At 49.3% G+C, this 14,410-nt stretch overlaps 1 protein-coding gene across 3 annotated transcripts in view; it reads left to right on the forward strand.

Annotated features, from left to right (window-relative positions):
* The window catches only part of Pitpnm3 (PITPNM family member 3), an 83,015-nt gene that overhangs the window by 34,362 nt on the left and 34,243 nt on the right, over window positions 1-14,410 (forward strand). For all 3 annotated transcript variants that reach the window (XM_004857262.4, XM_013076865.3, XM_021238045.2), the window contains one exon: window positions 3,639-3,686. In XM_004857262.4, the coding sequence (XP_004857319.2) occupies window positions 3,639-3,686 (48 nt within the window). The remainder of the gene's footprint in view (window positions 1-3,638; window positions 3,687-14,410) is intronic.

A 14,410-nucleotide genomic window follows, 5' to 3' on the forward strand; every position in this document is an offset into this window, starting at 1 on the left:
AGGGGCAGGGCGAGTCTGAGGGAAGAGTCCTCACCAGAGCTGGGGAGTCAGAGGGACCAGATCTAAATATAGACTAGGTGGCTTTATCCCTCTGAGGCTCAGTTTTCTTACTTGTGAATGGGGTCTTCTTTGCACAGATGTAAACCTAAACAAATTCAGTGTGAGAGAGCACTGGGTAGTGCAGAAAGCACCTGTACACCCATGTAAGGCTTCATGGTTTACACACATCTCCCTGCACTCTGGGCTGGCTGTGAGGAAGCTCAGAGCTTGCTCTGACCTCCTTTCCTGACCCTTCCTTCCTGGTGCCCAGTCAGGCCCTGTGCACAGCACTGCAAGGCCACTCACCTCCTGCCCTACCCCGCTTCTCACCCCTGTGTCCCCAGAAGCCCAGCTGGCTCCATGCCCTCACTCTGCCCCCACAGCAGGCATTCTTGCCCATGGAAATCCTGCCCTGGCTCCAAGTCATGTTTGCTTTGTGGTAATGAAAATATTGAATGGGATCAGTGGCTCGTAAACTATGTAGGTATAGAGCTCTGCAGGCCTGGAATGAGAACACAGAAGTGATGAGTGAGACCTGGCTGCACCCTCACCAGGACTCCTTCCTCCACCAGGCTCAGCCATTCACATGGCCATGAAATGCCAGCAGGCTTTGTGTTGTATTCAGGGCTCATGACCAGTGTTCCAAAGGACCCTGGGTTTGGGGTTTACTGTTCTGAATTCTGAGTTGTTTAATCTTCCCAAGTCAGTTTTGCAAGTGAACTGCAATGGGGTGGGTGCTGGGGGCTTTAGTTGGCCGTGGTCCTGCCTTATACTGCCTTGTGGTCTTGGGTGGGTACGTGGCTTACTTAACCTCTGGCCCCAACTGGCTTCCCTCTGTAGCTCTGTTCTCCCTCCAACAGTGCAGGCAGGATGTGCTCAGGTGCTCCTGTTCCATCGTGCCTCAGCATGGGGCAGCCATCCATGACTGGGCTGGCAGTGCCACAGTATATTCTCAGGGTGACTCAGAAATCAAGTCTCTTGCATATCCTTGGCAAACCTGGGCCTGGAGGTCAAAGTATTCTTGTCTACCCTGGATTAGGAGGCAGGCCTGTGGGGAGGTTAGTGCACAACTCAACTTTTCAGCCCTTGGTTATGGCATGGTCTGAGGGTCTAGTGGCTGGCAATGGGGGGATATAGGAGCATGTGAGCCTCACATGCATATGTGCTAGGCTGGGGAGTGGGGGCCCCAGGCCTGTGAGGTCAACACTCAGCTCAAGAGTGTCCCTGTGAACAAAGGAGCACAGCATTAAGTAGCAAATAAAAACACCGTGACAGTTTGAAAAAGTTCTCAGGAAAAAGGAAAATTTTGTAATTTTAGCACCTTAACCATTTTTTCCCCTGGCTCTTTTTTTTCGGGGGGAGGGGATTGAACTTGGGTCCTTGTGCTTGTGCAGCAGGCGGTGAAACCACTGAGCTAAATCCCCGGCCCTCCCCTGGCTCTTTGAACAGGATGACTGCATTTCATTCTTACACTGGGCCCTGATAATTATGCAGCCAGTTTTGAGTGCAGGAGAAAAAGTCTACATCAGGAGATGTAGACTTGGAAGGCTTTGTAAGTTCTTCTGCCTCTCTAAGCCTCAGTTTTCTTATCTGTAGATGGGCTTCCTGCCCAGGGCCACAATCTCCTATACTTTGCTTTTCTCTGGGTTTGGCCTGCTGCCGGCCTCTTGCCGGCCCTTTCCTATTTTTGTGGAAGCTCCAATAGTAGCTCGGCCTGGCTCCAAAGGAGTCTGTTTTTTCTCTTCTCATTGCCGTCATGCTTCCCTTTGTGGTTAGCACAGTACCACTGTAGGCAGAATTGTTCTTGCTCTGTCCTCACCTTGACCTGTTCATCTCTGTATCCCTTATGGCCCCTGCACCACACTTGGCAGATAGAGGTGTTTTTTGAACATGTGACCTAATTTCTGTTAGGTCCTTGTTCTGCTGGTGGCAGCAGGTGACTTTCCCTAGGTGAACTTGGATTCTGTGGGCTGTGGGTGGTACCCAGGTGTGAGGCTGGTCTTTAGACCCTGACCTGTGTGGCTGTTGCTGGGTCTTCTTTGTTTCTGCCTGTACCTGGGCTGCTGTCACTCCTGTGCCTTCCTTGTCACGGTGGGTGGGGCTTCTGCTCTCTGAGTCTCTCTGGCACAGGCTCTGCCGTGCCCCTGGGGCTGGGGAGCACCGTGAGTTGGCTCATGTGTTAACCATTGGTTCTCTCCACCTGGCTGTACCTGGTGACGTAATAAAGATGGAAGAGACAAGGCCTTTAACTGGTTGTTAAAAGTAAATAAATAAAACAATGATAGAAGCAGTCCTCATTTATTGAATGCTTGTGATGTGCCTGCCTGTGTTCTAGGGGCCGTATGTATGTCAGTCATTTACTATGCACAATAACTCCCTGAAGTACATCCTGGTATGATCCCCATTTCATAGATTAGGAGGCTGAGTCATAGAGGTTATGAGGTTGACTTGCCCAAAGGCACACAGTTAGAAAGTGAAGGAACTAGTATTTGAATCCAAGTGTCTATCATGCAGCACCACCCAAGTGCTTTCAATACTTGGAGGGTCCTTGGAGAGTACTGACTCACACTGTCTGGTAGGAATGAGGCCCAGAGAGGAAGAGTGATGTGCTTCAGGTCACGCAGCACATCAGGGGAGGCCTGGAACAGAATCTTGGCTTTCTAACTGTCTGTTCTTCCCCTATTTATGCCTGCCTGCCTTTGAGGCAGCTCAGGGACCCTGGTTCTGAGGATGCGGGAGACAGGGTATGAGCCGAGTGACATGAGCCACAAAGGCAGCCATGGCATGAAGAGGGCTCTGGAGACAGGGTGAGGGATTCTGATGGTTGGTATGTGGAAGGGCTCCCTGTAGGAGGAAGGAAAAAGGAAAAGATAAATAAAAAAAGAGTCATTCACCAGGCCTGCATGATTGGTTGTGGAGATGGAGATGTTTCCTAGATGGAGCTTCCCCTGAGTCCTACTGGGTAGGGAGCATGACAGCTTCCTGAGGGGAAGGGCTCTGAGCCCCAGGAAAGCCCAGAGGTGGCTTCCCTCTGTTCCTTTCCTCAGAGAACTGGGGAAGCTGCAGACAATTTGAGGGGGGTACTCAGACTTACTGAGGAAGCTGTGGTCATGGTGAGCATGAGTATCTGAGAAGCAGCCTCAGGAGTTCAGCAAGCAGCGGGATGTACAGATCAAGGATCTAGGAGAGAGGTCTGGGCTAGAGAGAGACATGACAGTTGTCACCTGGACCCTGCATTCAGGACTGACCCTAGAGGAAAGAGTGAGTGTGGGTGGATGGCAGCCTCTGGCCAGCAGTTGCTTTATGAGGGTGGGGAGAGGCGAGGAGGCTAGGGCATCACTGAGGAGCCAGGCCAGGTGCTCTGCAGCAGTGGTGTCCCATAGCCTGTCCCACAAGCTCAGGACTGTGTCTCCCCAAAAGACCCAGGGCTAAGTGTGTGGTGGGTGGGGCAGGGATGGAAGGGGGTGATAGAAACCTCTGCCCATCTTTAAGTCTGGAGCACAGGGACAGATGCAGCTGCCATAGCCTCTTTCAGGAAACTCAGTGTCTGAGCAGGAGAGGCAGCGGGTCACCTGCTCATATCTCTTTTGTTTTCGTAGGAGAAGGGGCCACGCCGTGCACGTCAAGCGTCCTCCAGGAGAAGCAGCGTGAGTTAACCTGACCCTGGGGACCTTTTCATCCTTCTCCCTGGCTGGTGCAAGCCCCTGGGGCCTGGGTCCTCTCTTGCCCACTCAGAGCCTAGAGGGTGGCAAGATCTTCTCCATCTTGTTCATGGGAGGGAGCAGAGGGCCTCCAGGGCCACTTGGCCTGAGTTTGGGCTGCTGTCTTATCCCCTCATGTTCCTGAGTTGTCATGTTCTGAGTTACTCCAGAACAAGGGGTGTGAGGCTGGTGGGGTGGGGTGAGGGTAGCCAAGCTGAAAACACCATGGAAAGCTGGTGGGTGTCCTTTTCACCTGGACAGAGAGGGTGACAGGACTGAGGAGCCAGCTCTCTTTGCCTTCATGTCCATCTCCTTTGGATGACACAACTTCTAGGAGCCATAGGTGGTGTTGTGGTGATCAAAACCAGAGTGAATGAGGTCGCTCAAGGTTGTACCCCAGGTCTTAACCCATAAAATCCCCCCATGAAGAGGTCATCTCTGCAGAGCCAGCCCCTGTGACTGAGCTCTGGGGTTCTCTTTGTCCTTCTTGTGTGTCATACTGGCCTGTGTTTTCTTGCTCACAGTCCTAGACTCAGGAGAGTCATGCTAAAGACATGTCAATTTCCTGACAGTCTTCCTGGGTGCTCTGGGGGTCAGTGACTGAGCCTCATATCTTTGTGGTTGGCAGTACTGAGGTTCACATTAGGCTGGGGATGGGGAAAGGGGTCCATGTGTTTGCAGAGAACTTCTCTTCCTGCTGGCCTAATCTGTGGCCACAGTTTGAGGGGCTCAGCCCATGCTGCCCACCAGCTCCCCAGACCTGAGGGCCCCTGAGAGCTCTCCTGTCCCTTTGCTACTGAACAGTGGTGAAGGACAGGCTGGTGGTACCATCAGCCTCTCACAGCCCAGGGTCTACCCCTGAGCAGGTGCATAGACCTTCACAAAAGCTTTGCAGGTCTCTAACATTCAGGTGCAATTCATAGGCAAAGCCTCTGCTGCATTAGGGGTTGGTGGGCAGGAGTGCATTAGAAAGGTGGGTTCGTGGGTACATTATTTATTTTCTGTAGGAACCAGCCTGTGTAGAAGGGGCAGCCTCTCCCAGGCCAGGAAGGTCCCCTAGATGTCATACCCTCATAAAGTAAAAAGCATGATTGATACAGGGATGTGACCACATTCCTCAGGGATGTGGGAGAGGAAAATTGCCCAGGTCATCCCTGCTGGACCTGTAGGAAGGGGAGGCCACAGGGGCAGCCTGGAAGTGAAAGTGGCCACCTGATGTGGGGTTTGTCTCCACAAGGCCAAACCACAGCTCGTTTCCCACAGACACAAATGAATCGACAGAGCAGTCAGCATCTTTTGGACTTGGCTGAAAAAACTGTTTCAATAGAGGCTAAGTCATTTCTTCTCACAGTTATAGATTTTAGTCAAAATTATATTGTTGAAGGCTGTCATCGAATTCTGTTCCTTAAGGATGTTTTTATTTAGTAAAGAATAACAGTCAATGTGCGGAAGAATTCTGGAGCTTAAATGATACCTTGCAGGTTGTCTGGGCCAGTGGTTCCCGAGTATAAATCCAACATTTTTGGCAGTGGAAAAAACAGCCCTGAAATATGTTTTTCTATAAGGGCAAATGTCTTCAACAGAGAGGACTGCTTTCCACACACATAGCTCCACAGTAAGTCCTCCCTATAATTTTTGGCATTAAAATCATTTTTCTTTTATGAGATGGTGCCTGATAATTGATGATAATTTGTTTATGTTTAATCCAAAATGATCAAAATAAAAGTTTGTGTGGTGAATTAAAGAATAGTAGCAATGCCTTACATTTATAATGTGTTTTCCCATCAACAGTGCACTTCTATGCAGATTACCTTATTTAGTATTTCCACTGGATTTTTGAAAACTCAGTGAAAATAAGTTATGAGGTAGTACAAAGTATACTGGGTCAGGAGTGAGAAAACCTTGGGACTAGTGCTGTAGTGTCTGGGATTTAGAAGAAAGCTGAGGTTTGAAGCTCACTCTGTTGAGTTGCTGTGATGCTTTGGGCATGTGGCTTACAGTCTCTGAGCGTCTGTATACTCATTGTGGAAGAGTAACGTGTCCACTTCCTAGAGCTGCTGAGAGAATCAGAGATAGGCCATGTGGTATATCAGGGTCTGTATCCAGTGCCCAGGGAGTGTCTTATGGTTCTCACTTATTGCTATTTGCATGAGCCTTGGCATCTGAAACATCTGGTACAGATGTGAGGGTTGTATCTCGTCATCTCATGGAGCTCAGTGTTTTTGGAGCTTTGCTGGTCCTGTGCCCTTTTCAGTTCCCATTGTCACTGTAGTGTTTCCCTGTGCATCTGAGTCCCCGGAGATTCCTTCTGAGCTGGGTAAGAGCATTGGGCCGCCTAGGATGCAGCAAGGAGCAGGGTCTAGAGGTTGCCAGGCCTTATCTGTGGTGGCCTCTGTGCCATGGGTTCTGGAATGCTTCTTCCTTTGTCTGCCAGATAGCCCTGTCTTGTCCTGGTGTGCTACCATTGGACAAACAGCCTGGCAGTCTGCCACCACTGGTGTGTACTTGTGATTTGGAACCAGATTGGAGGAAGCCTAAGGAGCTATGGTGTGTGGAGGCCAGGAGTGGGGCACAGGAGAGGGAGGCCTTGGAGTGGGGGAGGGGACTGGGGCAGTTCCTCCCCCTTGCTGTGCAGTCTCCTTTCTCCTGCCCAGGCCCAGTCTGCATCCCATCTGGATATGTGGATTTCCTTCTGGCTCTGACATTCTGGGGGATTCTGACTTTCTGTTGTTGCCCCTGTGTCTCTTGGCACCCTTTGTCAGCATCCCTTTCTGTGCCTGCATTGTTCATGCTGCTACCGCTGTCCACTCCTGTCAGTAGAGGAGGCATATACAAGGTGCTTCCTTCTCATGCCTGGCCTGCCCAAGTGGTGCTGGCTGGGGCCCTCAGGGAGCTTACTGCCTCCCCATGGACATGCACGCCTGTTGCGGGTGGTGTCATCCTCCACAAATCTAAACTGGAAACCTGGGCTCCTTCTACACTCCCATCTTCATCACTATCCAGTGCCATCAGACCCTGTGGCATCATGTGGCCTCCAGTAGAGCTCTCCATGCTACCTCTCCTCTCTGCCACCTTCTTTTCTTTTCTTTCTTTAAAATAATAAGCTTCCCTTTATTTGCTGACTGCCATCACAAAAACTGATTATATTAGCAACAAAAGTGTCCTGAGTTGATATCAGAGGCAGTTACTCCCCTAAAGTGTTAAGTAAAACATTGTACAACATCAGTATTAAAATGTTAAATTTTACATTATTTTTACCACTTTGATCTTCTGAACAATTGAATTGAGCAAAATAAGGTAAAAGATTATACATTTATCTTCAGGAATGTAAATGCCACCTTCTTTTCTCTACTCAAGGCCACTCTGGGCACCACATCCTCTCATGCACTGGCCTCCCACCTCCAGTCTCCCCACTCCTGTCCTCCCTCCAGAGTGGCAGGGAGACCTTTGTGGGCAGCAGTTCTGGCCTAACTTCTTTTCCTGTTCCTTCTGCGGAGAGCAGTTTTGCCTGAGCACTGGCTTCTCCTGGGCCAATTGGCAAGCCTGAGAGTCCATCCATCCTCATGGAGGGGACAGAGACAGCCTTCTTCCCAGGGGACTCAGCCCTGGCTGCTGCCTTCATCACTGCCTGGACAGTAGGGCTGCATGCAGGGAGTGACCATCCTTCCTGCTGTGAGCTGCCACCACCCCAGGAGAGGCTGAGGCCAGAACTGTTGGCCCTTTAGGGCAGGAACTCCCTTGCCTCTGCTCACTGCCTCACTATAGTGTACAGGGTGCTGCCTAGTCTGTTCTCCTGATCTCCATGAAACCTGGGGCTTTGAGGGACTGTTGTCATGATGACTATGTCAAATAAGAAAATGAAGATGCCCAGGGAGTAAGTGACCTTCCAAAGACAGTGGTTCAACAAGCTCTCTTGAGATTCCTCAATCCTTAGAGCTCCACCCCATGTGTGGCTCCACGAAGATCCGAATTTCTTTTTCCTGCAGTTTCTCCTTTCATATCAAGTCCTCCCTACCCCCATGCCTTTTGCTGCACAGGAGCCAGTTCCACTATCATTCTCCTTTCTACCTTTAAAAACTCTTTGGGGTCCAGGGTGTGCACAGAATAGGAACCTCCAACTTCAAGTTGGAAAGGGGGTTTTCCTCCATCTTGCTCCACCTGGGAGGGGCAGCTTCTGCCTCTGGAAAACTTACACAGCAGCAACCTGAAACATGGCATCCAGCCTCATGCTGGCAGTCAGCTGGCTTTCCCTGGGCCCAACACTGGCATCAGCCATGGAGGAGGGGCATGGTGTGAGATGATCTGCCCACTGCTGTGCCCGTGGGACTCTGACTCTGATCCTCCACTGGTCCCCAGTCCACGAACTGGCAGTGGTCCAGACTGAGTCTTGGTTGTGGCCCCTCACTGATCCTTTATCTTTGTCTTCAACTGAGCCTCTGTCACAGGCACCAAGTGAACCTGATTTATGCCCTGCTGAGTCCTGACTCCAGCCCCTGACCCTAGGCTGAGCTTGGACCCTTGGCTCAGTCAGGAAAGCATGGACAGCTCAGCATCACCTTCTCCGCTGTGGGGGTGTGGTTTGCCCTCACACACTGCTGCATAGGATCAGTGACCAGAGAAATAATTTTGTTCCTGCACCCTCTCAGCCCATGGTCTACCTGGGAGGACCTCCACAGGCATGATGCGTGAAGCCTGTTGCCCACAGCTGGCCTCCCCACTCCTCTGCCTGGTAACTGGTGTCTTTTCCTGGCCTGTGTGGGCAGCTTGCTGAGCACAGCTGCAGACAGGCTATATTTAGCTGGCTTTAATGAGCTCAGGGTGGCAGACGTCCGCCTTGGGAGCACTTTTCCTGCATGTATGTGTATTTCTATGCTTGGTTATGGCTATGGCTGTGGTTATGGCTATGGTTCTTTCTTGTATGTGTGTGCATGTGTCTTTGCATTTGTGAATGTACATTAGCATGTATTTCAATGCATTGGTGCACTCATTTACATGAGAGTAAGTCTGTGTCTGTGTTCACTATACAAGTCTATGCTTTGCTTGGGACATGTACAGCTCCTGAGACTTATAGGAGTGCGAAATAGGAACAAATCATTAATTCATTATTCATTTGTTTAAAAATATTTAATGAGCACCTTTATATGCCAGCACTGTAATAGTCCCCAGGGATAAAATGGAACAAAAACAAACCCAGTTCCAGCTCTGAAGGATTTCATAGCCTGGGAGATGGAGGAGGAGAAGAAGACAATAAATCAACAACCACAAAGTTAAAAATGTAAAGATTCATCCCTGGAGTGGTGTTTTGGCAAGGAATGGAGTAAAAGGGAAAGGCCTCAAGGAGGAGGGGAAGCAGAAGTTTCTATAGGAAACAGCTGTACACAGGGAGGGTGTGGAGTCCAGACAGAGGGAACAAGATGTGCAAGGGCCCTATGGTAAGAAGGGAAAGACTGTTAATTCCATGTGGGAGAAGCTAGATTTCCTCTATTTCTTTATAAGCAGAAATGGTTGTTTGACAGTTGTCAAAAAAGGCCAATGTGGTTGAGTTCCAAAGAGGGGCCTGTGGTCAGACCACAGCGCCTTGGGCAGCATGTGGGAAGCCAGAGGAAGAGGTGTGTTGGGGGTGGGGCATGTGGTAAGATTTTCACAGAGCATTAGAATCTAGAGCCCATGACTCAGTGGGAGTTTGAGGAGAAGGCAGGTTCAGACAGCTGCATTGATGGGGCTAGGGGGTAGGGAGAGCCCTGTAAAGGGCTTAATTTGCAGGTGAAGGGGCCTTTAGGGGTTTAAAGACACCAAGGCAGCACAGGGCAGTACCCTGGGGGCATGCCCACCTCTGGAGGTGGCTGCCTGGAGAGCCTCCCTTGGCTAGAGGTCCCCAGTTCTTTGGTTGCCTTTCCCTGGCTCAACCCCATCAGAACCAGGAATCCTCAGGGGCAATGCAGGGTGAAGAGGGTGTGTGTGTGTTGGGGGTGGTGGTGGTTCTGGAGAGCAATGGAGACCACTTTGTGCAGACCACTGATTCCATGTGGGAGAAGCATTCTTTATTCTATTTCTCTATAAGCTGACTTGATTTTGACTTTGGGTACTTATTCAGCTGGGCTGGCAAGAGACCCCTCTGTTACTCCCAGGGGTTTTCCTTCCTTATTCTCTTGCCACTCCTGTCCCCAAGTCCCCAGTGTCTTCCCAAGTCCTGGTGGGGAAATGGCATGAGGTCCATGTGCCCATGCACATGTGTGTGTGTGCAGGGAGCTGTGTGTCCCCACTGGTGGGCACAGGGACCCTGCACCTAGTGTGGTTGTCCCTTCCATCTTGATCTGCAGCTCTTGACCAAGGGTCCAGGCTCCAGAGGGCACAGGGTGGCCATCCTGGAGCTGTGAGGTGGCTCACCCAGGTTTCTCTCCTCCCCTGGGTCCTGGGCCAGGGGGTGGGGATCTCTCTCCAGCCTGAGGGTTCTCCTCAAATCCTTTTCTCCTGGAAACAAAAGGTCTTTTGGAAACAAAAACCAGGAAGCTCTGGCACAAATCTCAGCAGCAAAGGAGCTAGGAGCAGCAGAAAATATAAATTAGTATCTAAAATATAAAAAAAATCACCCTGCTACATGCACTTAAAAATTTTTATTTTTAATTTGTCTTTTGAGTAGATAGCACATGAACAAGATATGAAACTCAAGGAATGAAAGACAACTAGTCTACCTCCCTCTCCAATGTTCAGCTTGCCCAATCCTCTTCCCTAGAAGCAAAGATTATGACAAGTTTCTTATATTCCATTCCAGACATAGTCCCTGAAACATGTACATATCCATAAATATTCACTTACATATATTTTTATATATACCCCCACACAGATGGAAGCATGCAGTATATCCCATCCTGTGCCTTGCTTTTCTTGGATAATAATATAGCCTAATTAACTTGCTATCTCAGTACATTTACAGTGCTCAGGTTCATTGTTTGGGGTCATGGGTGTGTCATAGATCACAATGGTGTAATTTATTTAGTCCCCTATTGGTGAATAGATACGTTGCTTTCTGTTTCTTGCTATTATAAACAACACGGAAGTGGTTAATATTGTACCTATGTCGTTTTGCACAGGCCCTTGGCATTGCTGGGTCAAGGACACTTTGCATTTCCAATGATATCGCCAAATTGCCCTCTAGGGAGTTCGTTTGTTCTAGTTTTCACTTTCACAGCCGGCTTTCTCCTACAGCCTGGCCTATACATGTTGATACTGGCTCATCTGAGAGGTAAAGCAAGGTGTTTTCAAAGAGCATTGTTTCAGTTTGGGGTTGTAAATTTGAGCACCTTTTCATATTGGTATGAGACATTCCCATCCTTTTGCCGGAAGGGATTACCGCATGGGGGAGCAGGGCTGGAGCGTGAAGTCGTGTTCCTTTGTGTGTGCTGACTTCAGACAGGGCCAGGGCTCTCTTAACAGGGGATCTTTACAGGAAAGGGCCCTGCCATCCAAGCAAGCTCCCTGTAACCATCTCTCTTCCTCCTTTTCCTGCCTGCCAGGGGTCACTCTGAGTAGGCAGGGCCGTGGCATTTGGAAGAGTGAAGAGACCCCCTCCCCTTTTGGTACTCTCCACCTTTAGGAAGATGAATGGTGACCTAGCTTCAAATCATATACTTATATCCTGCGAGAAACCCCTTAACCCTTCCGAGCCTCAAGTGTTTCCATCTGTCAAATGGAGAGAGCACCTTGGTCTCTCAGGGTAAATGTGATTACCTGGACACTGGCTGAGGAATGGAAACTTGAGACACATCTTAGGAGGGCTGTGTTCAGTAGAGAGGAATCTGTAGGGAATGCCAGGGCTTGGGACACCACGCCTGTCTGGCGTCACTGTGTAGCTGCAGCAGGGTTTTTATTGTGGTTGCTTATCTGGAAACTTTATAGGTCCTGATTCAGGATGATGACACCCTGATCTGAGTGGGCCTTCCCCAAGTGGAGTTGCTTCCCAGAGCTATCCTCATACTTACTTGGGGTGCCCAGCAGCATGCTCTCAGGAGGCAGGTCTGGGGCCCAGACTAGCCCCTGCTTCATCTCTGCTAGTATTTCTGCAAGACTCACTGGCCCACTGAAGGCTTGCAAACATAACCCCAGCCTCATTTACAGATGCATCCAGGTGGACATGATCAGATTCTGACCCTGAAAGGGGTCAGTCTCCAGCCCCAGGAGGAACTTCAGCATCCAGATCCTCAGCCCTGCATGACAGTTCCTTCCCCAGCATCCCCACTTGGTGGCTTCTTACATAACTTGCTCATGTAAGCTTGATGTAGGAGAGTTTCCCTGATTCCAGGCCAGCACAGGGTATTGTAGAGCAGTTCTAAACATTACCTAAGTTGTGTTGGAATTTGGAGACTCTCCAGAAGCACCCTGTCTCTGATTGTCTTGGCTCTGCCCTCTGCTCCTTAGACCCAAACATGGCTCAGTGGGGATCTGTGGCATGGATCTGCAGGCAGCCACTGGTTCCCTTGGGTCTGCTCTTCTCCGTGCCCGGGCCCTTGACCTCTGCATTACTCTACAGTTTTCCTGCCTGATTATTGGGCTTCAGATATATCCTTAATGTGGTCCTAGCTGCAGGGACAGGTCAGAGATGTCCCCAGGCCTTTGGAATAAGTCACATCCCCAGCCTTTCTATAGTTTTTTATTTTAAGATGGGGTCTCCCTAAGTCACTAAGTTGCTTAGACTAGGCTTGAACTTGTTGCCTCAGCCTCTCAGAGTGTTGGGATTATAGGCATGTGCTGCCATACCCAGTGTTCCCTGCTTATTTTGGACTGTGGTCTCTGGGTTGTAGAGCCACAGAAGGTGAGAAGTCACTATGGCATGTCCATTAACCTGAATCAGGGTGCTTGCAGCCTATGGTCATGTAATCGGGTTTAGTCACGTGACCTCGGTCATGTGCCATAGTCTTGGTCACATGATCTTAGAGGTCTGAGAAATCCTTAAAGGCAGATGCTATATGTGATTCATCTTGATGTTCTCAAACCTACACAAGTTGAGTGATCACCAACAGGGAGAAATCAGAAGGGATGTTGAGCTGGGTTTTTAACCCAAAGGTAGGATCTTAGTTCACATATCATGTTTCATGTTCATTCTTTTCCTCTATAAGTATTTCTTTCCCTTTTATATCCCCTTATCAGCCTGTCAGCTCTCAGAGGACAGGACAACATTTTGCTTTACTTTGCTTATAGTGTTTGCATTTATGAAGGTAGAGGCTTGTGCTTAGTGTGAAATGTTCTTAGGGTAAGCATGACACATGCTTGTATTGTCTACTCAATGGGTATATTCATAAAAGGTTTTAAACTGTAAGAAGTATGGGCTCACTAGAGAAAAACAGGAAAATAGAGAAAAGTAGAAAGTGAAAAGAGAATCATCCATTGTCCCAGCATCCAAAGAGAGAAAATCACTGACAATGTTTTGGTGGATTTCTGTCTAATACAAGGCCCTATGCTCCTTCTCCACCTCACACTCCCAATAGACTGTGGTTTTCTCACAAAGCTGGGGACTGGGACATCTGCTGGAGGTGGTTCCCTGATGTCTGGCTGGTGAAAAAGGCTAGTGGCTTTGAAGTCTTGCAGGGGGTTAGGCTGGAGTAAAGAAGTGGGGCTCTAGGCCCCTGGGTTGGCCAGCTTCCATCTGTAAAAAAAACAACCTGAGGTAATCAATGTAGAAAAAGGAAAGGTTTATTTTGGTTCATGGTTTCAGAGGTTCCAGGCCATGGTCCTTTGGCCCTGTTGCTTTGGACCTGCAGCAGTGTAGTATACACCATGGTGGGAGCATGGAGCAGAGGAGGCTTGCTCACCTTATGGTAGCCAGAACACAGAGAACAAGCTAGGAAGGGGCTAGAGTCCTGATATCTCCTTCGAGGGCACCCTCCCTTCATCCCCAAGCCTTCAATACATGGCCCTTTGGAAGACATTCAATATCCAAACTATTACTATTGGGAGGCTTCCCCCAACTGCTTCAGCCAGAGCTAGTCCAACATCATCATTGCAAACTGGGTTCCTAAGGAAAATTTCATTTCCCTGTTTGAAAAAAGTTTTAACACCTTCAGAAGAGGGTCCATTATTTTCCTGTGCTACATGCTGTCCCTTCTGCATGCTGTTGGTGATTGTCCCCACTTCTGTGTTGTGCCATCCAGGATTCTGATATCAGTACTTTCGGTGCAGTCACCTTTGTGACAGGGCAGGGCCTTGTGGCATGGCATGGAGGCTTCTTGCCCTGGCCCTTTTGCATTAATCATGTTCTGTGAGCTGCTGAGGATGTTAGCAGTGGGTTCCTTAGCTCGCTGGTCATTCTGTTGTGTGTCCTACCTCACCAGATGCCCTAAGTCCTTGTGCTCTCTTGAAATCCCAGGCCAGTGAGTCTGCTTCACAAGCAATGAGATAGGGTTGGCAAGGAGCATTCAAGGGAACTATCTAGTGGCCACTGCCTCCTTTCCTAGGGGCCCTCAAAATATTTGCTTATTAATTTGCTCTAAGACTTGCCTGGGAATTAACACTGAGTTCCTCAACTGGAACGAACAGCTTTGAAAATCCAAGTGACATTTGCCACCTGCAGTTTCTTGGTTCCTGTTTCTTACTCCATAGCCCTCCAAGTGATTCTGTAGTGATGCCTGTAGGTCCCTTCAAGGTCCAGGGTCTAATTCTTCTGGGCATGGAGTGTG

This window comes from Heterocephalus glaber, unplaced genomic scaffold (assembly GCF_053883595.1).
Source record: "Heterocephalus glaber isolate CG9 unplaced genomic scaffold, H.glaber_assembly_v1.0 deba00001564, whole genome shotgun sequence".
NCBI classification, from domain to species: domain Eukaryota; kingdom Metazoa; phylum Chordata; class Mammalia; order Rodentia; family Bathyergidae; genus Heterocephalus; species Heterocephalus glaber.